We start from the raw sequence: 27,607 nt of genomic DNA, 5'->3' as shown, positions 1-27,607 counted from the left end.
TGCAATAAGAAACAAAATGGTATTGTCACACTAGATTTCACACTTGGCCAAAGACGGCATCAAATCTTCCTCATCCAACACCTTCGACTGCACACTTCTGGAGTGCCCCCAGTGGTCTACATTTTTTAATTGCTGTTTGATTTGGTGAGAGATTCAAGGGGGAAAGTGTAGTATTCAGCGCTGCTTACAGCTGGCAAAGGAAAAGCAATTTGTGATATTCGAGTAGTGTTTTAATTGTCGAGTTGCTGGTGCAAAACGAGTACTCGATTTCTTGTGCACATCCCTAGTAACTACCCCACATATGTAACCACTAAGTTACACCAAACCTAGTTCTATGAGTTTATTCCTTCTCAAGACAAATTACAGTGTTTAAGTTTTAATCAAAAGCCATTTCTGTGCTATCGTGCTTTTCTTGTACTTATTAGCTTCGGCCAAGACCTCAAGATTTTTCCTCCGTGCTTAAATGATTTTGATAGAATAATCTCAGAACTGTATAAATCAATAGCTGTCTGTATCTTTTTATGGCTCTATCCAATTTAATTAACGCAGCCATTAAATCTATGAGGGAGCCAATCAAAGCCATTAGCAAAGTGCACCTCATTCTAATGAAGCATGCTTGAGAGGGCCAGCTCCTTTAACTGTCCACTTAAGAGCTTGAGCTGTGCTTTTGCTCTTTGGCTCAGCCATGATGTGTCTTTGTTTTCCTTAGTGTTTTTTCCATTTCTCGACTGTTTCCTTTATTTATTACTGCACAAATATGTTTGGTGAGCATACATCAACCCTTCAGGGCTGTGCCTACTGAATGAATGCATACCCTAGAGTTAAAGAAATCTCGTCATGATATAGCTCGCCTACGCTAAACACAGTCTTATAATCATCAAAAAATTTGTTTGGTTTAATCGTCATACTGAATCAATGTGGTGTCATTGACATTGCTTGCAGCTGTAGTTAAGTATGCCAGTGCCACACATGCATGCTGTGTAAAGGTTCTTTATGGATCTGTACTAGTGCTCTGTCTCTAAATTGTGTAGGCGAGAGTATTTTTTTTTTTAAATATTCCCAATATTATATAAGGTTCCCACTGTCATGGAAAACATAGAAATATTAGGGGATTTTAAAATGGTCATTTCCAGGCCTGGAAAAGTAATGGAACTTAATACAATCTTAAAAAGACATGGAAATTTTAGTAGTGGTCAACCGACTTATCACAAGGCTGATATTCAGAATTTTTTAATTATCTTCATCGGCCGATACATATTCCCCTTTGACCAATTTGTTTCTTGAGTGCACTGAGAATCACCTGCTTGCATGTAAAGCGACTGAGACATGTAAATGACCAGTCACTGTTCGATTTGTTGTAAGGTGACATTGTTTTACTACAATAATAGACTGATGTTCAACACGGTGTAATTTAAACGTTCTGCATATCAGAGCCACAGCAGACATATTTGAGCTCATAATGTTAAAGTGGTGCACTGATCAGGAAATTTGTGCCCTTTGCCACACTTTTCCAAGTTATATGCTTATGCCCCAAACAGTAAAATTAAAGTAACACTTTACAAAAATTTTCATTTGTTAACATTATTTAACATTACTTTAGTTGCAACATAAACTAATATTTTTTTTTTAAATAAAGTTGTATTAGTGTTAACATTAATGCACTATGAACTAACATGAACTAACAATGAACAATTGTATTTTTATTAACCAAAATCATGATTTAATAAATGTCAATGCTGTAAAAAATATATTGTTCAATTTTTGTTCATGATACCTAATGCATTAATTGATGTTAAAGAAATGAAACCTTTCTATTAAGTGTTTCCAAAATTACATTAATTGTGAATTGCTAATATTTCATGCGTCTTGAAAACGTTTATGAATAGTTCTGTTGTCAATATCAAAAGGTCATTGTGACATACTGGCAACCAGTAAAAACAATGAGAGCATCACACATAGCTGAGATACATTCAATAATAATAAACATATCCATTTCAAGCTCTAAAACTGCTCCAATGAGAAATCATTAATATCTATGATTTGTTTGCTGTCTTTGGCATTTTGCTGTAACACAAATCACTAATTATTAAGCAAATGCATGAAGACGCTGTGCCGTTATTGAAGGTTAAACGGTTATATCTGTTATTAGTGGTATTGTGACCAACATTAATCTAATTTAAATTGGAATACTCGCAGAATAGCACTGGGATGAAGAGTAGGCCCAGACTGCGGTCTGGACGATGGAGCAGTGCGACACACCCGAATATCGAATAGCTCCAACACAAGGGGCAGTTCAAACTTAAAACAATGGAGGGGGAACATGAGAACATTGTTACGCGATAAAACTTGCTCAAAGGGGTAGAAGGAGAGAGACGGATACTTTTTTCTTTCTCCAGCAGCAGCAGCAAGAGGCATATTAGAACATGTCCTCTAAAATGCGAGCCAAATAAAATTATAAAGTTAATTTACATTGCTGAATAAGTGCTAATAAAAAGTTATGGCAAACTCATCCCATGTGTCCCTCGTCTACATTTTGATAAAATATGTATGTTGCTTCTTTTAATTTTTTAAAGCTGAAATTTCATTTCTTTCATTCATATGACACTTATTTGAGACATTAGGCATTAAAAATTCAATTAGTTAAAATATATTTTAGCTGCATAGTCAATAGTCAGCTGGAGCTGTGTCCACTTCAAACACATTCAGACATTGGGCTCATTGTGCCACAGCAGCGGAGCACTGCATAATAAAACAAGAGTTTACAATTTGCCGGTAATATAAGGTTTTAATGTAATGTAAGCTTTCTGAACATCACGTTTGCTTATAATTAAGAGAAAATGTGCACAGGTTTTAGCGTTTCTTTTCATTAATTTTTTTAGCTTTATTATCATACAGTAGTAATACACAGACATAATGATTTGTGTATGTACTCATAAAACTGTGTCAAGTCAGAATTACTGCTGTAATGGGCAACATAATATTCATACACATTGTAATTCTTACACATTTTTAAAAACATAATGACCTATTCATGTGAATTACATCATGTCTTAAAGTTTACATTCGTGAATGCTTAGAATTGCCTACATCTCACCCTCCAGAGGCCACTTTGTCATGCTTCAAGGGCTGAGCAAGCACTCATTTATTGGAGTGTGATTCCCTGCATGCTGCAAAAAGATCGGCCATAAATCTAGGCACGATTCGGCGATCACGGATTTAAGATGAACATCGACCAATTTAGAATGGTGGCCAATCAATCGGTGCACCATAATATACCATATGCAAATATCTCATTTAAATGGATGTAATAAACCAACCTCACACAACTCCAGCAGATCCAGTATCTCTGAAAGCACGTATTCATGTAACAGTCTCACCTCAACAGTTCTTTGTAACTTTTCGAATTATAAAATGCACATATCCATAAAACTTCTATTATATACCATCTGCAAATATGCAGATATCTTTTTTAAAGATGTAATTCATGAACCTCAAGCCAGCATTTTCTTCCCATTGAAAGCTCATCTAATATCTTCCTGTGAAGCGCATATTCTATCAGCCAGGATCAAAAGTTCCTCTGATTTACAAATCATTATGATCAGTCTGTGACAATCCAGCATTTAAATTGTCAGGAGATTGGTGCTGCTCTGCAAGCAGCCCTGCGGATCCAGCAACTACAAAGTAAAAACACTTAACGCACTGTATGTGCAATTGGTTTGATTTGGTATTTTTTGAGAAAATGTGACCGCTAACGGGGACATGCTATCCATGGTTACTGAACTACTGTGTGTACTGTTATTTCCTTCTTCCTAATATATTAACAATTTCTCCGTGTAAAAAAAAAAAAAGACAATTTTATAACAAAATAAACATCAGAAGTAAATGCTTCTCTACCATTTAAAATACAATATGTCTTTTAGATTCTTTTTCACAAAGTTAAAGTTTGGTGTGAAATTGTGTAAATATAGTGCTAAATAAGAATGTATTCATTTTTTAGCAATATTATTTTTGTTATTTACTATATTAAATTGTGTGATATATCAGCATTGTATTGGCCACCCTGCTCCCTGGATATCGGCATCGGCTATTAAAAAACCCATATCGGTCGACCACTAGAAATTAGAGTTATTCTTACCTCTAAAATATATAATGTGAGAGAAATTGCTCATTGTGTGTGCATTCTCAAATGATTTCTACAAATATATCCATTAATCATGAATGACTGGAAAAATCTTGAAAATGTGTGGCTCATATGGTATGGGAACTCTTTATATAGTTCTTTGCTATATTAGACATTTATAATTTTGAGCAGAAACATTTCATTTAAATGCTTTCCGTCAATGTTGCACAAGCAAGTTCTTTAGTTCCCTTTATCATCAACAGAGGGCACTGGTAAGTCAGACTAGATTTTTCAATGGAAGATATTAAAAGAAACATCATAAACAGTGGGTTAGTTGACAACGGTAGCAAGTCAGAAGGATGTGTGTTTGCAATGGACTGAAAGTTAAAAATGTATGTTTTACTGGAGATTATAGATTCCAGGACCACAGGTCTGCATAACAGGGCAAGGAATCATCTAGGGTTTAATCATAATAAACTTTGAAATATCAGGCCTGCAAAAATCATGGTGTTTTTTAAATTTTTTTATATTTAGTAATCAATTAATCAATATTTGAAATTTCTGTAGTGAATATATGCGGTCTTGTAATGGTTTGCTAGATATTGTTATTTGTGAGTGCATGTGTGGATTAAAACTTGCTCATAAACCATCAAATATATAAGTCCTTCCACTTACTGTAGAGGAACTGCCTGTGTGACTAATTGGATGACAAATGCTATAAGTTAATAACTGTTTCCTATGGACCACAAAGTGGTCTTCCTAGAGGGCATGGGGAATGGAAGCTTAGAAAACGGAATCGGCTGATAAGCCACATTTAAATCAATGGAGATTTTAATTTTGTTTGTTTTATTGGTGTCATTTATACACTAAAGAGTATGATCATTTAAATGTATTAATTCCCAGGATTGGTACCTGATATACCAGTGGAAATCCACTCCAGTAATTTCTGTAAAATGATTTTTATGGAGAATGATTTTTATTTAAATATTGATATTTATGTGTGCAGTTGGGTGGGTGTTGCATTTTCTAATCGATTGCAACCATATTTAACCATGATGTAGCACTATACAATCCCCATATCATGTGGAAATGGAAAGCCTCTCTGATGATATTAAAATTCTGTCAGGGGCCAGTTGGGCTAATTGTCACACAATGAACAGCCTGTGCAGTTTAGATTGACAGCGGAGGTGTAATGGCTGTGGAAAGAGGCAAATACAAATTAGAGCCTGTCTTGTCATACATTTTAGTTGAGCCTCAGCTTTACCCTGAAATGAAAGTGTCAAAGCAGTGGGCTCTGATAAATTCACACTGCTGGCTCAGTGCACAGAACTCTACTAGCCCTCCACAAATGCCTTCACATCTGCAACCCTCTCATTTCACTGTCTCTGAAGGGAGGGAATTCCCAGCAACCATTACACAGTGTGTTTTTGTAAGCATATTGACCAGCAAAAGAGTGCAAATAAAATAAATCAAGCTATTAGTGGAACTGTTTTCACAAGAGCTGCCTTTTAGACATTTGAAACACTGGACTTTACTCATAAGACCTTAGACAATTGTAGTTAGTTGTTTTTTTAAACTTTGACATCATAAGGATGATGATACAATTTAGCTTTCTTTAGTCTTGCACAGCCAGACCTTTGACTAAACAGAATAAGGCCTGATACAGATTGCAACTTATTCTGGCCAAGACCAACCCACTAAGATGTGTAGGCAGTCTGACGGTCATGTAAAGTGCCCAACGACAGTTTGTTTTGTTTTTACGTGCTGTTTAGTGCGGTTTTATCTGAAATAGATTATACCACAATAATAGAAGTACATGGAAAATAAAATTAAAGTAGTGATTTGTTCTGAAGTGGTTATTTTATCCTCCGAAACAATCAAAGTATCAACCTGGTACCTTTTAAACAAGACTTTGTTTCCAGGTGCACTGATCTGTGTGCAAAAAATCTGTGTGTCCTTACTCTTGGAAGTTATGTAAAGCTAGCCAATCAGGTTAAAGCTTGCCAGAAACGGAAAGTGCTTTACAATTTTGTGTGCAGTATGAATCAGACAATTAGCAAATGGACTGTGGGTGGTAAGAGTGTGCCGTCTGAGGCTGAGACTACGTTTTCTTTCCTTTTGGGTCTGATTTACTCCTACACACCCCTGTGGAAAATACTAAAGTCTTAAAAAAGAAATTCCCAACAGTGACTGATTTGTTATGTATATGTAATATAATGTCAGTGACGAAATCTCAGTTGTTTATTTCAGTTTTATACACGAACAAGTCAACAAGCAATAAAATAATGACCTTGTACACCCCAAGCACTCTTATTGGTTGAAAGATTAACAATACAATCTAACAGGTTCTGGTTGGGCAGGATAAGGAGGAATGGGGAAGGCACTTTGATTTAGTAAGATCTAACTCCTGCAACCTCAGCTCAGACCCATCGTGCCTGTCAGCTCTCCTCACTCATTAGACCCAGAGGAGCACTTTACGATGTCAAGCAGGTCATTACTTATGACAGCATTTAGTCAGGCCTCCTTTGCGGGCATATAAATGCTCCTTGGTTAAATTTTGAGTTGAGGCTTCCCGGTCAGAAGAGCCCTGCAGTGCCTCTCCTTCCTCAACCCATTTGCATGTGTTCCAGGAATCCCATTTAATCAGCCGAGCATGCCCCTTAACCTTGATTAAATGGGTCTATGACTGAGCATGCTGCCAATCGCAGCCAATATATTTGTAAATAAGTGTGTTGTAAATCTGTGTGATGATAAAACAGTAGCATATTTATTTATTTAAGGTTGCTGAGCCAGCCTTTGGGTTTTGACACCCCCTGCTTCGTATGGAATATTGCAAAGCAGTGCTGTTTGCTTGATCCGAGATCTATGGTGTCTGTGATTTGCTGTATTTTGCTGAGACAAAAAGTGCAGTGAGGGTGTTCACTCTCAACTTTATTTCAACCTCCATGATATCATTCACTTGTGGGAGCTCCACTAATATCTCACAATTATGTTTTAATAACCTCTGTACAATAGATCAAGCTTTGTTACTGCCTCTCCGGATATTAGTAGTATTTTTTTCTGACCACACTGACAAACAAAGATGTTCTATTTACGAAACTCCCTGAGTACAGTTTTGTGGAGGCCCGAGGCAAAAAAAACTGCATTTAATGTGATCAACCTGCATTTGATACGTTTATATAGCTCAACTGGTAGTGCATGCTCCTAACAATGCCAAGGCTGCGGGTTCAATTCCTAGGGAATGCAATCTGCTAAATGCATAAATGTAAATGAACCAATGTGCATAAAGTGTTTGTTCTATGCATTTTATATTCAAAAGCTTAAAGCAACCTGGTTTGTTGCCGAGAGCCAGCAGCCCTGGATGCAAATATTGTTTTTCACCTATTGATGTCATCCTGACAGCATGACTTCCAATCATTTTGATTTATATGACACTTGGATAATGCTCTCTATGACATGACGACAGCTGGGTTCAAGTGTCTTATTCAACAATATGGCTCTGCTTTCTGACAGTTGTTTTCCATTAAATGGTGTTTTAGGAGAAGGTGAAAAAGGCCCCAGGAAAAGAGAAATTGATACAGAAACGTGTTCATTATTTATTCTATTCTGTACCAGACAGTTGACATTTGATTTTTTTTCCCCATGTATATTAGTTTGAGGATATAACATAGTAATGTTGTCAACATTTTAATTGGTATTGGTCAATTTTATGAATTGTTCTCTGAACAAAAGTATCATTGCACTGAAGGCTTTCATAAGATTGAGGGGGACACACAAACCTGTGTCTTATTCATTAACCCTTGTAATCCATCTTAACCCAGCACTAAATGTCTTCAAATTAAGTCATTATCAATCTTATCCACACAAACACAACTCCTTTGCATATTATTCTTATTTTAGAATGGATCATGGCAGCAGTCATTTAAAACTGGGCATATATCCAGACAAACACCAGTGAGCCAAAACATTATGACCACTCACAGGTGAAGCGAATAACATTGATCATCTCCTAACAAGGCCACATGTCAAGGTCTGGTAAGATTAGATGGTAAGCGAACAATCAGTTCTCGTAGTCAGTGTGTTTTAATGCAGGAGATATGAGCAGGAGTAAAGACCTGATAAGGGCCACATTTTTATGGCCAGACAACTGGGTCAGAACTTCTCTGAAAAGGCAAGTCTCATGGGGTGCTCCCAGTCAGTAATGGTGAGTACCTACCAACAGTGATCTTAGGAGGGACAAACCACAAACCGGCGACTGGGTGTTGGGCACCCAAGGCTCATCAATGCGGTACTACAGTGGAGGATATCCTGTCTGGTCAGAACCGACAGAAGGTCTACTGTGGCACAAGTCTCCTAAGATTTTATTGATTGTTACGAGTAGAATTGCAGTGTTGAAGTGATATTGGGCAGTCCCAGTTAAGTATGCCAGATAATTGTAGTCTGCTACATTCTTTACAGCCTAGTACTCCAAACCATCATGTAAGATGTGAATTATGTTCAGCAAAAACTAATTGGATTTGCATTATTTCTTTTTGTGAATCGGACACTAAAATGATGCAGACAGCAAATAAATGGCACTATCAGTGGGTACAATTGGGGAAAAAAAACCTGTTTCTTTATTTCTGTGATGCAACTAAGTGAATAATCTGTAGCAAATCTAGAAAACAAAAATGAAACCTCTCTCTTGCAGGGTCTGGAGAATTGTGAAGTGCAGTATCTCTTTGACATTATATTGCCAGCGATGGTGAAACTGACTTTGAATGTGCCCAAGATTTGCACCAAGGTAAGGCAAATAACACACACAAAGTGTATACACAAAAGCATGCTGTCTTTCACAGGCTGTGACAGGCTCTGAGGTTTTGGATAAAAGTAGATAAATGTACTAATCATGTCTGACTGGTAAAGGTCAATAGGACCCAAGTGCTGCAGTGTAAAATCAGTGACTGGTGAAGGACACTTCCACATGAGCAGCAGCAGCCTCATTAGGACCTGAACTAATGTTAGCTAAATTAAGCCGTCCATCAGCCTGTGTTCTGCTATCAAAACAACTGTTTAGTTTACAACTTTATTAATCTCTACAGGGCAATTAAAGTTAGGAATACATGTGTGGTTCACAGAAAACTGAAAGTTAAAAGACAGAATAAATAAATAAATGTAGACAGATGACAAAAATAAAAACACATTAAGGGATCCCACTTTTGAGGAATTATTTCCCCAAATTTCCATAGCCTATTTAAAGGCTTCAAAAAGGACAAATAAGCTCCATAAAAGTAGTGCAACTGACTTGTCCTCTATATATCTACGTTTTCTAAAGACATGTGATTGCTTTGTGTAAGGAACAGGCAAAATCTTTGTCTTTATTCCCTGAAAATCTTCCCCTCCGAAGCTTTAAAATGTTGTTTGCGTGTTCAGACAAAGTCGTGTCAGGTTTTGCAACATTGATGCCATTGGTTATTGCATGTGTCACAAGTGAATGCAACACAACTACTTTGCCTTGGATGAAAGTGTCTGCTAAATGATAACATTGACATTTAAATACTAAATGAGGATTCTTACGTGCATATAAAGCATTTATGTATGGTCCTGCTCAAGCTTTTGTCTTTCAGAAAGTCAAGAATTTCCCCCTTAAAAAGTAATGTCTTTAGTCTGTCCTTGCTCAGCCACACTCTTTATTTATGTGCGTTTTATTAATGTTTGCATCGATTAGTCATCTCTACTGCCCTTAAGAGTCTTTAAGTCCAATAAGTAGAGATGGATAACCCTCAGCGCAAATGCTGCTGGCTTGATGCTGGAATACAGCAGGGCACCTTAATTACTCCTGGCCATTTGCTTAATGTAATTTTGTCTCCCTGTTTGGTCAATTGCTAAACTAATTATCTTTGCTTCTCCCTCCCATCCTCCACAGCCAATCCCGCTGCTTAAGATGAGGATGAATCAGTCCTTGACCATGTCACAGGAACAAATTGCCTGCCTTCTTGCCAATGCCTTCTTCTGTACATTTCCCAGACGCAACTCACGCAAGTCTGAGTACTTCAACTACCCTGAGATCAATTTTTACAGGTACTATGTCCTTTCTGTACAAGATTGTGGTGCCTCTCAAGAGAGCTCTTACATATTTGTAGGTCTAGTTATTGATTGTCTGAGGTTTTAGTTTTCCATCCAAATTTCAGTTAATGTGTAGGCTAGATTCAGATAGAGGTAAGTCACGACTTGATTTAATAATGCTTCCCATTTTCTAGTAGTCCATTTCTATTACCTTTACAATGAATTTTATCTCCTTAATTCGGCATGTTTAGGCTTGCTAGAGGTAGTACATTTAGTGAAAGATCCTCTTAATCTCTCACTCATTCATAAATTCAAAATTTGATTTTAATCGCACTGGACATTTTTATATTTCTTTTACATTTATAAATTGATTTTTTTTTGTATGTATATCAGAGCTATTATAGCCAAGTATATTCAATGTGTTTAATGCATGAAATAAAAATCAATGAAGGTATGTCTTTCACTAAATGAACATAAGGAAGAAATGTATTTAATAATTTTGTTTTATATGCTCCAATTTAACATACTAAAACATTCTTGTGAATGAAAATGGTGTGCAAAAACTATACAACTAAAAGTACTTCTTTCACTTACTTGTTTGGAAACCAGTTGAATTTTATTATAATACTGAATTATTATTGTGGGACCCAGGGAAGGTTATTATTATAATATAGTATTAAATTGTTTATTATTATTATGATTGAGGATTAGAATTGTTTTACACAATAGTAATATGGGTTTGTCACATTATATTTTCACCTTCACCTGGAGCTTTTATTTTGGCCATTTTGAATTTTGAAATGTCATGCAAAAATGATACCCACCACTGTAGCTCTCAGATCAAATTATCAAATCTCAGATTTAATATCAATTGCTACAGAATTAATGCCATTTTCCATCAGTGGCCATTTTTTCAGTTTATGCGACTATTGTCATCTATTTCATAGCTTCAACGTAGATGAAGATTACATTTTGTTTCCAATGAAGTTCATTTGATATCATGCAGGTTTGGAACAACACGAGGATTAGTAAGTGTTTTGGGTGATTTGTTACTTCAAGGATTTTAAATTGTGTTGTTCCTGCAAGAGTTTCAAGACTGTGACAGTTTGACTGATGTTGAAAACGAGACTTCAGTTGATTTTGCAACTCCTCGTTAACAGGTAAAGGAGACCACGTGTGGGAGTTTCTCCCCCCTTTTAAATTACGGCGCCACAACAAAACCACTCATGTGGCATAGTACTTAAATCAAGCCTTTACAGGATGATTAAAACAAATGAATGAGATACAAGACAGAGTGATGCAAAGTGAGTGGCAATCCATCTCTCTTCTGTCACCGTGCCGCCTCGAATGTCTTTCTCTGATGAGCAGGATCCCCCTCCAGTCAGAGCTCATGAGGCATGGAGATGTTTTAGTTCTTTTTGTTATTAACAATTTTTATTGATTCCATACAACAAGCCAAACAGACAAGTGGAATCACATTATACAACAAATCAGCAGAAAACAATCAGAGACAAAAAAAACACAAAAAGCACACCTCCAAAACGAAAAGGTTGCACACATACATTCAAAATTACAAATCCCTCTCCACTGTCCCTTTTTTATAAAAGAAATTTTGGCTGCCTTGCCTTCTACATTACATCTCCTCAAATGCCCCTACCCATGTCTGTGTGCCACTATTGAAATGAGGGCACTCCAGTTGACTTTCCTCCCCTATGGAGGACCTGTCTGCCAATCATTACACTGGCTAGGACCCCATTTTTATGTACTTATACCCTATATTAATGACCGTCCCATCGCCTACATACACAGTCTGGGGCAAAATGAAATAAGCCACACATAAAACTCTGAACCCTCATCCAAAATTCTCAGATCTTACCACACCACCAAAAAACATTGGTTGTGCCCCCATCTTCTGATTGGTATTTCCAGCAGGTGGGTCTTTAAGACCAAGCCTATACAATCTAGAGGAGGTCCAACAGAATAGAATTTAAGAATCTTAAATTGCATATGGTGCACCCTTGCAGAGAAGTTGAAGCTCAGTCCCCAGACTTTGAATTAGCAGGGAGTAATACACTGTTTGACCTTTTCCAAAAGCAGTAATTACCACTCCCAGAGTATCTGCCGCTTTAGGGGGGTGTATGCTACTCCCTAAAATAGTACAAAGTAGGTGGCTCAGCTATAAATACCTAAAATATTTAGACCTGGTAATCCCAAAATTTTGAACCATATTTTCAAAGGATCTCAATACTCCACTCTCATATAGGTCACTGAGCGTACCTATTGTCTAGCCTACCTTTGTCAATCGACCTTTGCAACGTACTGAAATGTAAACTGGGATGTTTACTATCTATAGGGAGTGACTGCAGGTAGTTGAATTTTGGAATAGAATTCATTTTAATAACATTAACCTTCCCAGTAGATAAATGTAATGAAGCCCACCTGCCCACATCACTCAAATCTTTTTATTAAAGGTTCAAAATGAACTCCTAGCTAAATCGCACAAATATGCTGGCGATAAAATATCCAAATACTTAATGCCCTGTTTGGGCCACTGGAAGGCACCCAGATGAAAATCTGTTACTGGGCAGTACGCTGTCAGAGCCAAAGCTTTGGATTTAGACCAATTAACTCTGTATCCTGAGAACTTAGCAAAAGTTTTGTACCTTAAGATCTCAAAAAAATTATTTGCAAAGCTGTCTGGCCCCGGAAACTTGCCTGTAGGCAAGGCCATAATTACCTCGCCAAGCGCTTCCAAGTTTTTCTCAGAATCAAGATAATTTTTTTGCTCAGTCCTCAGTTTAGGAAGTTCTAATGGTTCCAAAGTTTCTAATATCCTCATCAGTAGATGAAGATGTGGAACTATAGAAATCAAGATAGAATTCTTTAAAAGCATTATTAATATCAATGGCTGAGGTAAATATTTCACTACCAGCAGATTTCACTGAGGGAATGGTAGCACAAAAAAAGCATGCAGGATCTTCAATCATTCAAGCGAATGTTCAGTGAGCCAGTCCACTCGTCTGCAACGTGAGTACAATGAGATGACTTGCTCATTCCAGTGACTTTATGAAGGGCATCGCTTGCTGTGGGCATGTGAATGTTTTACAGCCATCCTTAGCATCTATTCACGATTTGGCCGGGAATATCAGTGCAAAAGTGACCTTCCATTGGTGTAAACATTCCTTGAATTGACCACGCTTCTCTCTTGTAGAATTTGCAAAGTCTGGGAACAAGAAAATGTTGTGGTTCTTCCAAGAAAGCCTTCCTTTACTCCTCGCATAACACAAGATCGGATGATCTCAGAAATTTGGCCAGAATTGATCTCCCTCTGCAGATCGATGAGCAGGAACTCTGTGAGCTCACTCGATTTCCAGCTTATAGCCTTCTATGTCGAGCAGATTCAGAAAGAGCCCATCCAGGAATTTCACCGTATCTTGTCCCTCTGCTCCTTTAGAGGGACATCTTTTGTTAGGGACATAATTTATGTTCCACTTTATTTTCAGAGTTTGGGCATTAACTTTATTACAATCTGCTGGTGGAATCACCAAATTGCAAATGCAGGAAATTACTTTAGACTTTGAGCTGAGATAAGACCTGAAACGTCTAAACGCAGTTACCTATTTCACAGGAAAATAGAAAATTGCGCTTTGTGCACTTCATGATCATATAGTACACCCACAGTTTGTGCGCATACACCCGCAGCCACCCATGCCAACTTGAACTTTGCGCTGGCAAAAAAATGGTACTTGTAATTAGTGCTCTCATGAAAATGAGATAAGACGTCTCATCTATAAATAAAAAACCCTTAATCTTTTTTTTCATGCACTTTAGTTTTAAATGGAATGCTTTTTTTTTTTTTAAAGCCAGAGCTGTTATTTGTAATAATATAACATATAACTATATGGTATTCATTGCATCCTGTTGTGGACAAAGAAAACAAAGTCTTTTAAAAAATCTTGTAACATTAAAATTCTATTTTAAATATAGCTGCAAACAGCGATGACAGGCCCAAGCACTACGGCACTGTCGCCTCCTGGTGGCTCTAGGAAAACAAAGCATAGTGGGCGCATGCATTTGAGAGGGTAAATATTAGAGGACTATTTCAAAGTCACACAAAATGTCACTCTTCCTGTTCTCAGTTGGTGGTGCTATGACTGTGACCCACAATAGCCACATCAATGCGATTAGCCGACATGACCAAAGCACTGCTCAAGTTTGATCTAAATCTGTCAATGCACACAGAACATGAGACACTTCCTGTTTCCCTTTTTTCACCATAAATGTATTGCCTCGCCATGGCTACACCGTTCGAGATATCAAAATCTGTTTGTAATTTAGCATTTACAATGGCTTTGCATCATGTTGACCAATTTTGGTGAGGATTGTATGAATCCTGAGTAAAACGTAATTAATATGGCACTTGCACCAGACAGGTGTCATCTTTCTTTGCTTAAATGAAGTCGTTTTCATGCAGGTAAAAAAATAAAGGTGGAAAATAGTGAGAAAAATTAAATCCTTTAAAAATCTTTTTGAGAGAACTGCTGGTGGCTCATCGTAACGCTTGCTTGCAGAAGAACATTTAAGCCCTCGGTTTTACTCTGTCATGCTGAGATGGCTATTGATTCCCCAGGCACTTCAAGTACGTATATTTAGATCCTCTATATATCTAGGAGGCTGTATAGTACATTTGGCTTACCGGTACATTTGCAGCCATTGCTTTTTTTCTGGCTTTATCTTCCCTGCTGGACATAAGTAAAGTGCTCTAGATAAAAATTGATATCAGCATTAAGCCTAATTGGGCATTCAGGTGAACACATGGAAGGGACTCAGACTGCATGCCTGCATCCTACTCTGCAACCAAGTAGCATGTTATTACCATTTTTTCTTGGATATGCACCGATAAGGCACAACATTAAACTCACCTGCCTAATATCATGTACGTCCCCCTCGTGCAGACAAAACAGTTCTGACCCATCGAAGCATGGACTCCACAAGACCTCTGAAGGTGTCCCGTGGTATATGGCACCAAGACATTAGTGCAGATGCTTTAAGTCCTGTAAGTTGTGAGGTGGGGCCTTCGTGGATCAGACTTGTTGGTCCAGCACATCCCATAGATGCTCAATCGGATTGAGATCTGGAGGCCAAGTCAACACCTTGAACACTTTGTCATGTTCCTCAAATTATTCCTGAACAATTTTTGCTGTGTGGCAGGGTGCATTATCCTCCATTGCCATGAAGGGGTGTACGTGGTCTGCAACAATCTTTAGGTAGGTGGTACATTTCAAAGTATCATCCACCTGAATGCTTGGACACAAGTTTCCCAGCAGTTTGTGCTTCAGTAGCTCTTCTCTGGGATCGGACCAGACGGGCTAGCCTTCGCTCCCCACACACATCAATGAGCCCTGAGCGCCCATGACCCTTTCGCCGTTTCACCGGTTGTCTTTCCTTGTACCACTTTTGGTAGGCATTAACCACTGCATACTGGGAACACCCCACAAGACTTGCTGTTTTGGAGATGCTCTTGGAATACCACGGTGTTCTTTGAATTTCTTAAAGTACCATGTAAATATCATGGTATGTAAATACGGTGATCATTCAGTACAGTGACATAATAATAAAAAAGTATTATAAGGCTCAACAATAAGAACCTTTTCTGTGGGCAGGTCAGTATTTCAGATATACCAACTGGCTCCACCACTGAAGTTAAAATACATTTAATAATTTTATCAATATATTGTTATGAGTTAAAGGTTCATTTAAATGTTTTTTTTATTTTTTTTAATTTTTTTTATCAATATATTGTTATAAGTTCAACACAAGTCAGTTGACTGCATTTATAACATAATGTTTAACACAATTTATTTTTTTCAACTGATCCCTCGTGTGTGTGTGTATGCATGTATGTATGTATGTGTTAACATCAAATCACTTATCTGTGTAAAATATATCCTATATTAGAATTCGGATGTCATGACAACATACAGTAGTTTCGGTAAATGCCATAACGCTGGTAAATCCTTTCATTTTAAAATCATGTAAACGTGTAATGATTTCGTTTGGTGGCATCATTATTGTTGAGCATTATTGTTTTATATTAACATCTGATACAATCACGTTTCCATAGTACTGCCACAGTACTTTTATTTTCTTTAGCCATGCAGCAGAAAACAAGTTTCAGCTAGACAGCAGAGGACGTGCAGATCTTTATGGTGCAGCCCACTTTAATTGAGTGACTGTCCATCAGTTTACTCATTGGCTTGAGCACTGGCGCTATCAAGCACCAGGCAATTTAGAGATTGCTTGTTTGGCACACCTGTCAAAGTCTGCCCTCTGGGAAATGACATATAGGTTGGCTGAAGATACATTTACTTTAGTTTCGAAATGCGCACATCAAAGCCTGGTTTTCTGTGGAAAACCTGCAAAACTATTAACCTGGATCCATAAATGAGGTTTGAATAACTGTCACTGTTTCAGATTCAGATTGATTACAGCTTTCTTAGGAGCCACTGAATTTGGTCTGATTGTGATTTTGTCGCCTCTGCTCATGTAGGCTTTTTGTCATACATCCATTGCATTCATTGTAATAGTTTTGCAGGTACTGGGATTTTTTTGTCAGTTTGGCCCCAGCAATCCCTAGCTTGTCATGTTGTTGTGAATCAAATTTATAGATTATTTTTCCTCTGTTGTATATGTTACAAATATATTAATTTAATATAGTTATGTTTTTATTTCCACATATTAAAGGTCAGCAATCTGTTTCTAACAAAAAATGATCTCCCCATTCAGTGCCTATCTTCCATCAATGACAGGTTGCCTTGCAGGCTACATAACATAAAATCAGCTCCACCATCAAGGCTATATGTAGAAAGCCTCAATAAACGAGTACTCTGTCTTTCTTCCTAAGGGCATTTAGTGCATCAGATTTTGTCATTTCATTTGTTCAACCCTTTTTTCCTGCTTATTCCATGTACATCAAGTGATAAGAAAGTTGAATGCAAGAGGAAGGTGGTTAGATTGAATACTGCAGTATTCTAAATAGAAAAAAGCCATTTGGTGGGGTTGGGGGGGAATCACCGCAGATCACTCTAAGGCTTTTGCTATTTGGAACTTTTAAAAGTAAGCCTGCAGTTCTCTAATGGTCTTTAAGGGAATGAACCAGTGTTTCATTCTCTGTGTCTTTTGTGAAATGGGACACGAGCGTAGTACTGAGCCTGCAGGCATGGGTCTGCATCATTGTTGTCTGAAAAGAGAGTCCATCACAGGGAAACGTGCTGAGCTAATTGGGCTTGTGAGATGGAGCGGCAAAGTCTGATCACACGGGGGCCTCTTGCCACTCACGTGTACTGAAGAATGATGCACTAACCTGCCGAAGTTTTTGTTGAAGCTCATAGATGTCACAATGACTTCATGAACTAAACATCTCCCTCTCAAAGCCGTTTATGAATATATTATAAGAATATGAACATTGTGTGGATTAAATTTGCTTGTTTCTGGACAGAATAAACACTTTTGTGTTTCTCTGTCTTTTTCTAGGCTGTTTGAAGGTTCCTTCCCACGTAAGATTGAGAAACTCAAAACTCTGCTGTGCTATTTCAGAAGAGTCACTGAATCAAGTAAGCCTGAAAGCAGACATGCTGAACAGTATAAATACCCACTTAAAGCTTAGATGTTGTTATTGTGTTATAATCATTGTGTATGCATTGATCTGACATATTAATAAACATGTTATTTTTAGATTTTTCTCTCCTTTAAATGTATAAATATATATAATTTATTTAATATATATTTTATTATTATTACTTTTTTATTATTGTTTTTTTTAATGATTTCTTATTTTACTTTCTTCAGCGCCCACAGGCCTTGTGACATTCACGAGACAGAGTTTGAGCACTTTTCCGAAATGGGAAAGGTACTTAAGTTTACATGCTTAACATAATAACATATAGTGCTAAATGTTATATATGTTATAGAAAATAACATATAGTTCTAAAAAACAAATGCATATAGGGAAAAAAAGGCTCCCTGACATTTAAAGTTGTTCACTTGCATAGTTTACTCCTTCAAAACAATGTGTTCTTGATAAATGGCACTGTGTAATCACTTTAGCCAATTATTTTCATTGGCAATGTAGGCCAGTTTGCTTATTAGAAATCTCCTACTGCTGAAATGGCTATTCAAATATTTCAAAGTGCTTGAAGTCAAGATTGTAACCTTGCACATTCTAGTTCAATAGAATCAACCACTCTCCATATTTTTTATGATGCCATTATTTCATAGTACGAGTAAGTTTTATTTTATTTTTTTGCCTGTAGTGTTTTGATGCAATTGTTGTTGTTTTTTTTTATCCTTAGCTCCAAGGCACAGCTCACCTGTCTTCATATCACCTGTGAGGGCACTATAGAGGATCAGGGCTATGGAATGCTTCAGGTGAGAGAATGTCACACATGAGTAATTTTTGCCGTGACATCTGTCAGGTATGAGCTCTTTCTTTGAATGACACCGAAGACCTTTTCTGTCATCCTTTTTTCTAAAAGAAGACATAATTGCATAGTTGTTGCTTATCAATTTTAATGCAAATTATACTTGAATAAACAGGGCTTTGGAAAACCTGTAAATATCAGTGGACATTAAAATTGTGATTTCGAGGCCTGAAAAATTATTCAAAGCGAAATTTCAGTGGTAAATGTAGAAATCACTCTTTGTGATGGAATGATTAAAAAAAAATCTTTATTCAGTAATCATGAACAACTGGAAAATTAATGGAAATGTATTGCTCAAAAGGTGTGGGAAACCAGATAAATCATTGGTTTCAAACATTTGTAACACTGAGGGCTTGAATATATTTGGTGAAATCATTGTTGCAGTGTTGTGAATTGAATAACAACAAATATCATATTTATTACAGTAACAACCAATTCCAATCTGAGAATTAAACTCAAATATAAGTGTATTTTCAATGCCAATTAAGTTGAAATGTGTCCTATTCCAGCATTGAGTGAATATCTTAAAGCATGTTTTCCACAAACTGAAAGTTATTAAAGCTTTCAAACACATCTGAGACTTAGTCTGGCCTTTGGGTGTCTAGGTGAGACGACTTTGTCAGCAGTGCCCAATATGAGCACCGTGCAATGAAATAAAACAAAACAACAAAAACATCACAATCTTGACCTGAATGACTGAGGTTCTGCAGATCCCTCGGCCCGATCACATCCCTCCCTGCACTGCTTTGGTTCATCGCAGAGTCTGACTGCCAGGGTCCTCTGCCCTACTCTCCTCTTCCCATCCCTCCCTGGTTGGGGCAGGCCACACCCTGACAGCTGATGGGCACACATGAACAGTCCTGGGAGGTCCCAGGAGCCCGGGGTCCTGCCTGCCCGATTGACGGATGTTTCTGGAAGGGTGGGATAGGCTGACAGATTGTCAGTGGTGCTGAGGAGAGATGGGGCAGTAGGAGCTGGAGTTGAGTGACCTGATCAGCGAGATCATCTGGCAGCCTGCCAACCTCCCTCCCCTTTTCTTTTCCATCTCACTGAGGAGGCTGTGGCCCAGTGAGCCTGGCCTGACAGCCCGCAAACACACAGCCTCAAAGGGGTCCAATGCTTCCCCTGTTTACCTTTTCAAAGCTGTCCTGGGCCTATATTAATACTGCTGTTCACACTTCCCTGGTCCTTTTAAAAATTAAAATGCATTTCAATAAATGCATTTGACAAAAAATTGAACAGTTCCACAAGTCAAACATTTACTGGAATGCTTATTTACTGTACAGTAATATTGCACATTATGTATATAATATATGGTGGGGTTCTTTAGTTGTGAGTCTGCTTTGAAAATCTGGGGTTCAAAATTGTAAAACCTGGGATTCAAAACCTAAAAACATAATGCTTTAGGGTGTTGAACAACATGTAAATGTTTAAGTAACAAATAAAGAAATTAATAAGAAATATTTAACATACTGCACTATTTCTAAGTTATACAAGCAGGTTTGTGACATTTACTCTGTTAAAGGGTTAGTTCACCCTAAAATGAAAATTCTCTCATTTACTCACCCCAATGCCATCCCAGATGTGTATGACTTTCTCTCTTCTGCTGCACACAAACAGCATAAAAGTAATCCATAAGACTCCAGAGGTTAAATCCATGTCTTCAGAAGTGATATGATAAGTGTAGGTGAGAAACTGTGTTTTATGTTTTTTTTGTTGTTTTTTTTACCCATTCACTTGCATTGTTAGGATCTAAAGAGATAAAATATTCTTCTAAAATATGTGTGTTCAGCATAGGGTCCCCTCAGATCCTTAAAAATTCTTAAATAAATTTTTCCCAAATTTAAGGTAAGATAAAGTCTAAAAATATTTTATGATACATTAAAGTCTTAATTATAATTTAAAGAGGTCTTATATTTGGAGGCGGAAAGACAGGAATCGTGATATGAACTAATGTGATTATCAAACTTCAAAAGAATACAATTTAATAAAATAAACGCATGTGCTGCATCCTTCAAAGTGAAAACAAGGCACAGTTGGATTTTCTCCAAGCATGTGGGTGCTTGTGAGTGTTTCCAGCTGTTTCAGAGCAGTTCACAATCATTAGGCCATATCTGAAATTTGCGATCACTAATGATTGATGATGATGATATAGTGTTGATGAAATATAATAACGTTTACTTGTAATTGTTTATATTGTAATATGCTGTAGATCATTGTAGGAGTGCACTTTTTATTTCCCTTATCTGTTTGAATGAGTATCTGGAAGCAGTGAAGTGCAAAACATTTAGAATAAGAGTCTCCTGTGTATTTCAGCCTTTAAAGTTAAAAGTTCTGCTCTGTGAATCCAATCTTTTTTTCCCCTAGTTATTGGTATTTTGGTTGCACCATAAATTGCATCTGAAATGTGATTACATTTGGACTCTTGTAGCTTCTGTCTGGCCCTCCCCATCATAAAAAGGAAATACTTAGAACATTGAAAATAGGCTACAAATTTAAAAAAAGTTATTATTATTATTAAAACATTATTGTATCAGCAGAATCCTCTAATTTGTATTTATTTATATAATGGGACATAAACCAATTTTAATGTGATATAAATGTGGAAAACAGGTATTGAGTATTTTAAACTTGCCTACCCTGTTTTACTGATGAGCAATGTTAAAGCCATGTTTAATGTGTGCCCCTGCCTGTATAAGAGTCTGTGATACATGATTTATTTTGAGATTGTGTGGATTTCTTTTGGTATGGGGATATGGTATTATTTTTATTTGTTCAGGTCTTGGAAAAAGGTCTAAAAAGTCTTAAATTGTATTTTAAAAACAATAAAGAAATGGTGAGTAAATTTTTTTAAAATGTTAAAAATGTTCATTTTTGGGTGAACTATCACTTTAACTACATTGCACCGAAGGTCTGATTTCCTTGCTTCAATTGAAGCATACTAGATGATTTTAGAAACATTCTCATGCTAGAATAACATGGATCATCAGATTTTGCACAAACTTGTGGAGTCCATGCCATCTCGAGTGTATGTTGTCAATAAATCAAAAAGGGTACATACCTTAGTTTATGCTGTATGATTTACAGTGGTATGACACAGGATCATACATTTAAATATGTATATTTGCAACCACAAGATAATTAAATTAGACAACAGATTAATCAGTCATCCAGGAAGTTGTGAACATGCAAACTCATTTGTTAGAATTATCTGACCTCTGTGGCTAATGGCTAATCCTTAATAGATCCATTATTCAATACAGAGGGAGTGGGTTTGGCCTTGGCAGCAACCTGCAGTATAACAGTGGACAGAAACCACCGGAATCCTAAATGTGTCAATGCAGGCTATGAGATTTTATCAACATACAAAGACAAAAAACAATTCTAACGACTCAGTTAAATGGGACGCATTGGTAATCCTAAACTATCATACTAAAAATCCTTATCCAAAAACCAGGATAATACACAAATGTCTCCCATGCACAGAAACTGTACACACGGTCCAGTATTAACACTCGCCAAGTGCCAAATTTGTCGAGTGACTAAAATTACAGTTGGCAGGTAACATCATTAAGAACTATACTGCTAGGGGCTGTATTTTTTTAATTGTGTGTGTGTATATGTACTCATGCAACAGAAGGGTGTCTGTGACCATTGCTTCACATTGTGTTGTTTTTTTATTTAGAAGACTAGCATCTAATAGCTTTGCCTCTGTGAAAAATCTAAAATTTTTCTCCATATGATGACACATGTGGAATATGCCTCGCATTTAGCTACTAAACGAAAATATGAGAAACAAAATCACACCGTCTTCATAGTGTGAAACGAATCGGTTACCTAACGTAACCTCGGTTCTCTCTAGATGAGGGAACGAGTATTGCGTAAGCTAGCTTACGCTTCAGGAAAGATTCATCTTTTCTGAGATATTGAAGCCAAAAAATTATCCTTAATTTTGTATCCATTGTCAACGCAGTGCAGCAGCTGCATATCTAGAGCGGGCTAGCTAGCGAGCTCATTGGTTGCTCTGCGGCAACTGCTGCAGCCTATAGACGAACTTGAGTGAACTCACGTGCAATGACAGGCGCCCGCCAGAATGGGCGTGGCTAGAGTGCATATAAGCGTAAGTTCGTAGGCTGGAACCCTGGTTTTCATTGAATGAAGCGAAAATCGCTCGTGGCGCGAGCACGGCCGGCTAAGCAATACTCGTTCCCTCATCTAGAGAGAACCGAGGTTACGTTAGGTAACCGATTCGTTCTCTTACGAGAGGTTCTCTCGTATTGCGCAAGCTAGCTTACGCTATGGGAACCCATTGTCAACGCCATGCGCGCCAAGCATCCACTGCATGAGCCCCGGGGGTGGGAGGATCCGGGGGAGCCCTTGTGAGTGGGGGAATAATATTTGGCCGGCAAGAGTGCGGGCCAGTGTGTGTGTAATACATAAGCACATATTGGGAAGGGAAAAACAGAGCGGCGGTGCCGGGGGAGATCTGTTCTCACTGGAATGGGCCATGGGGCTATCAGACGGTGACCACTCGAGCCCGTGGCGGTCGACGGCCTGTGTGAGGAGGCGCGTTAATTCTTCCTCGACTCCGGCACGGGTCCTGCTGGATTCCTGGGCCGAGGAGGAGGCTTCGGACAGCACTCCTCGCTGTCCGAAGCCATGATGGAACAGCAGCCCTTATCCTCCGCCTCGTCATCCGAGATGGCACAGTGCGCCGCCGGGCGGCAACTGCGCATCCCGTGGGGGCCGGGAGGGTGAAAGCGAGGCTCGAGGGAGAGGCTCCGGCGAGGTAGTCACTTCTAACACCGGTTCCGGCAGCCTTTGGGAGCGGCGCCTCTTTTTTCTTTTAAAAAGACGCTCGTTGCTCTTTTTGTGAAGTTCGCTGAGGAACTAGCTTGCTCTAAAAAGGATACGTCACCGGATGCCGTATCTCGCAGGATGGCTGAAGGTGGCGAAGACGGCCGGCTTCTTCGAGCGCTGTCCAAGCTTGCTAGATGCCCCTCGAACGGCGACGCGGCTTCTGCAGTTCAGAGATGCGAAGAGCTCGCTGAATAGATGAAAATCAGGGTTCCAGCCTACTGAACTTACGCTTATATGCACTCTAGCCACGCCCATTCTGGCGGGCTTTGATACAGTGACGCACGGGCCTCGTCATTGGATGTGAGTTCACTCAAGTTCGTCTATAGGCTGCAGCAGTTGCCGCAGAGCAACCAATGAGCTCGCTAGCTAGCCCGCTCTAGGTATGCAGCTGCTGCACTGCATTGACAATGGATACAAAATTAAGGATAATTTTTTGGCTTCAATATCTCAGAAAAGATGAATCTTTCCTGTAGCGTAAGCTAGCTTACGCAATACGAGAGAACCTCTCGTAAGAGAACTGTACCCGTCACAAAAATGTCACATTCCGAAGTTTGAGGTACTAGAGAGCAATTTCAAAGTCTCCATTTTCAGTAGTGGAAAATGTTGTTCTTGTATGAATGAGAGGTGTAAATGTTGCAAAATCAAGGGGAATCAAGTGAAAACATACAGAATTAGTGTGAACGTGACCTTGGAGATAAAGATTGTGTAATCTTGTATATGGAGCTGTGAGTGACACAGACTTGTGCTGTTTGTCACAAATATGAGACATATTTTTAAGGGGAAAAATTGACTACTTAAAAAAAGCTAAATTCCAGTTTAATCCTCATTTTTAGCTTTATGCACAGCCATGCAGAGCACTCTATTTTTCACCCCTGTGCATTTTAGCTGCCTGTCACTTACCTGAAACTATAATCTCTTGTGACATTCTGGGCAAACAACCTTCCTCACAGTTGGACCAGTTGAATGTTCAGACGAGAATAGTAAATCTCTGTACCGTAACATCATTTTTCACCGTGTTCAAGGGTGAAATTGTGAAGATATTTTGACCTTTTAGAGCAACTGATCAGGGCTGTTTGTTGCTGATTAATGTTTTCTCTCTGGATGTTTGTGCTGCAGGTGGACTTTGCAAACAGGCTGGTGGGTGGAGGGGTGACAGGTCTGGGGTTGGTCCAGGAGGAGATCCGCTTCCTCATCAACCCTGAGCTCATCGTATCACGCCTCTTCACTGAAGCTCTGGACCACAACGAGTGCCTCATCATCACAGGTCAACACACAAACATGCAACCGTTCACTCCTCCCTTCCGTCTGTGCTCTACACACTCACATGTTTCTGTCTGATTGATGTCACCCACCATTGAAGTGCCTGGTTCCTCCCTCCTAGCTGTTCAAACACCTGTTTTCTAAAAATTGGGCAAATATTACATATTTATTCTTAGATAAACTTATAGTTTATTATATAATCTAGCAATGTCACACAAGCAAGATTAGCTTGGTTTCCATCTAAATGTTTAGCTTTTTTTAAGTGTATTTCTACAAATTCGACTAAAGAAAATTCAAAACGTTGCGTGTTTCCATCCACTACGTCATGAACATTATCTTTAAGGAGCTTGCCTTATCTTGATGGAGCAGCTGAATGACCTCCTTGCTTCAAGGAGAGTTATATTTCCAGGATTGGAGCATTTGTGGATTGGAGCAACTAGCTGTGGGTTACACTTCTGAATGCCAAGGGTAATCCACGAAGAATTGAGTGCCAAGGTTGGACCTTTCATTGGGCCAGTCACATCGAATGGTCAAAAGTAAAACACATCATCATTTTGTGAAAAAACTGTTTCCATCACCTTAATGCACATTTTAATTCTTGCAAAACTCCACCTCCTCTTAGCATATAAAAGTTTATGTGAATTTTGAGAGTTTATTCTCATATTAAACGTTTCCATTCAGGATATCTTCTTGTGCGCAATTTGAAAATGCACAAAACCTAGCTTATGACACCGGTAGACACAGTCATGCTCACTGTAACAAAATATTTGTATTATTGTATTTTTGTCTTGTTTTCCAGTAAAACAAATATGTAAACATCTTTTAAAACAAGATACTTTCAATTGAGAAGTGAAATGAGCTAAGATAAGTCATGTTTTCTGACAGATCTTAGTACATTTTGTTAGATAAATGCTTAAAACAAGGAACAACTATTTGCCAATGGGGCAAGGAAAATGCACCTTATAATAAGTATATTTTTCCTCCTAAGCATAAACCTAAATAAAATAATATTAGATATCTTTGAGAACAAGACTTGTTTTCTTATCTCATTTTATTCTCAATTAAATATATTTGTTTAAAGGATGTTCAGATATTTTTACTGGAAAACAAGACAAAAATACTTAAGTCCTAAATCGGATCTCCGGTATGCTATGATTCAGAGAAATGCAGACTGAAACTATTTTGTAATTCATACTTGGCTAGACAAAAAATTTTAATTTCATTGTTTGTGTAGTTAATGCATCCTGGCTTTGTATGGCAGAGTTGTTGTCTGTGTTTTGACCACACAGTACGATAGTGAAGAGTAATAAAATACCATATTAGAATGAGATCAGATTTGTTATCATTCAATTCTCTTTCACACTAATAAAGTATATCTGGGCTATAATCACAGTTCTTTAACACTACTCATGTAGTGAGTAGAAGACCTCTGGTTTTTCACCACAAGTAATTTGCCATTCCTCAATGAGGCTTCTGTATTCATTGGGCTCCACTCTAACACCCACCTTTCCTCATCCAATTTGAACGTAAATCCATTACATTGATTCACGCTGGACTCAGGGCAGCCCTGTTATTTCTCTCAAGCTGAACTGCCCTATTTTTCACCCTCCAACTCACTGTTTCAGTCAACACGTTAAGTGACACCCCCCTTTCTTTACACTACATATCTCTCCCTCTTCCCTCTCTCTCTCTCTCGCTCTCTCCCTCCCCCTCTCCATCTTCATCTCTACACGATTTCTCCATCACTCTATTCTTCCTTTATGAACTGTGCTCTTTGACTGAGTGGCAGCACTGGAGATGAGCCCAGGTCATGAGTAAGTGTCCTGCATCTGATACATTGCAAACACATCAGTTTCTATCTCCACTTCCTTTACAGATTGTGACCAGCTGCTCTTTCCTTATCACTGCTGCAATTTCATAACAATTTTTCTTCTGCAGTACAGCTGTTAATGAAAATGTACGTTGTTTTAAAGGAGTTTTAGATATTTATATCGGAAGACAAGCCAAAACAAAAATGAATCAAAAACTTTTTTTTGTTGCAGTTTAATAATGGAGTGAAGACTACCCTCTCTCACCTTTCTGTTCACTTCAATCCATCTTTAACTCATAAAAAAAAAAAAACACTCTCTTATTAATAAAGCTGCATATTGTCAATTTTCTTCACGATAAGAAGCACACAGTGACACAAATATTATGATTCAATAAGTCACGAGCCATCACGTTATAATCAGGCTGCATTAAGTGCGTGTGCTCGACAGAGTGTACATCAGCTGGGTGCAGTTTCAATCTCTCCCCCTTAGATCGGGACATTCACGCTCCTAGAACTCATAGAAGAGGTGCTGACTGCACAGAGAAATTACAGTTTCAGAGTTTGTAGTAATTTATATGATCTATTTCTGTATTATTTTATCTTTATTAAAGCTATAACACATTAAATACACTCACCTAAAGGATTATTAGGAACACCTGTTCAATTTCTCATTAATGCAATTATCTAATCAACCAATCACATGGCAGTTGCTTCAATGCATTTAGGGGTGTGGTCCTGGTCAAGACAATCTCCTGAACTCCAAACTGAATGTCAGAATGGGAAAGAAAGGTGATTTAAGCAATTTTGAGCGTGGCATGGTTGTTGGTTCCAGACGGGCCGGTCTGAGTATTTCACAATCTGCTCAGTTACTGGGATTTTCACGCAAAACCATTTCTAGGGTTTACAAAGAATGGTGTGAAAAGGAAAAACATCCAGTATGCGGCATTCCTGTGGGCTGAAAATGCCTTGTTGATGCTAGAGGTCAGAGGAGAATGGGCCGACTGATTCAAGCTGATAGAAGAGCAACTTTGA

General features: G+C 38.1%; 1 protein-coding gene across 2 annotated transcripts in view; it reads left to right on the top strand.

Moving 5' to 3' along the window:
• The window catches only part of parga (poly (ADP-ribose) glycohydrolase a), a 45,924-nt gene that overhangs the window by 7,615 nt on the left and 10,702 nt on the right, over positions 1-27,607 (top strand). For both annotated transcript variants that reach the window (XM_052151668.1, XM_052151667.1), the window contains exons 8-13: positions 8,811-8,903; positions 10,026-10,180; positions 17,699-17,778; positions 18,014-18,074; positions 18,517-18,592; positions 24,622-24,769. In XM_052151668.1, the coding sequence (XP_052007628.1) occupies positions 8,811-8,903; positions 10,026-10,180; positions 17,699-17,778; positions 18,014-18,074; positions 18,517-18,592; positions 24,622-24,769 (613 nt within the window). The remainder of the gene's footprint in view (positions 1-8,810; positions 8,904-10,025; positions 10,181-17,698; positions 17,779-18,013; positions 18,075-18,516; positions 18,593-24,621; positions 24,770-27,607) is intronic.

The sequence above is a fragment of the Xyrauchen texanus genome, chromosome 20, assembly GCF_025860055.1.
Source record: "Xyrauchen texanus isolate HMW12.3.18 chromosome 20, RBS_HiC_50CHRs, whole genome shotgun sequence".
Lineage (NCBI taxonomy): Eukaryota > Metazoa > Chordata > Actinopteri > Cypriniformes > Catostomidae > Xyrauchen > Xyrauchen texanus.
This window is presented reverse-complemented; position numbering and strand designations above follow the sequence as displayed.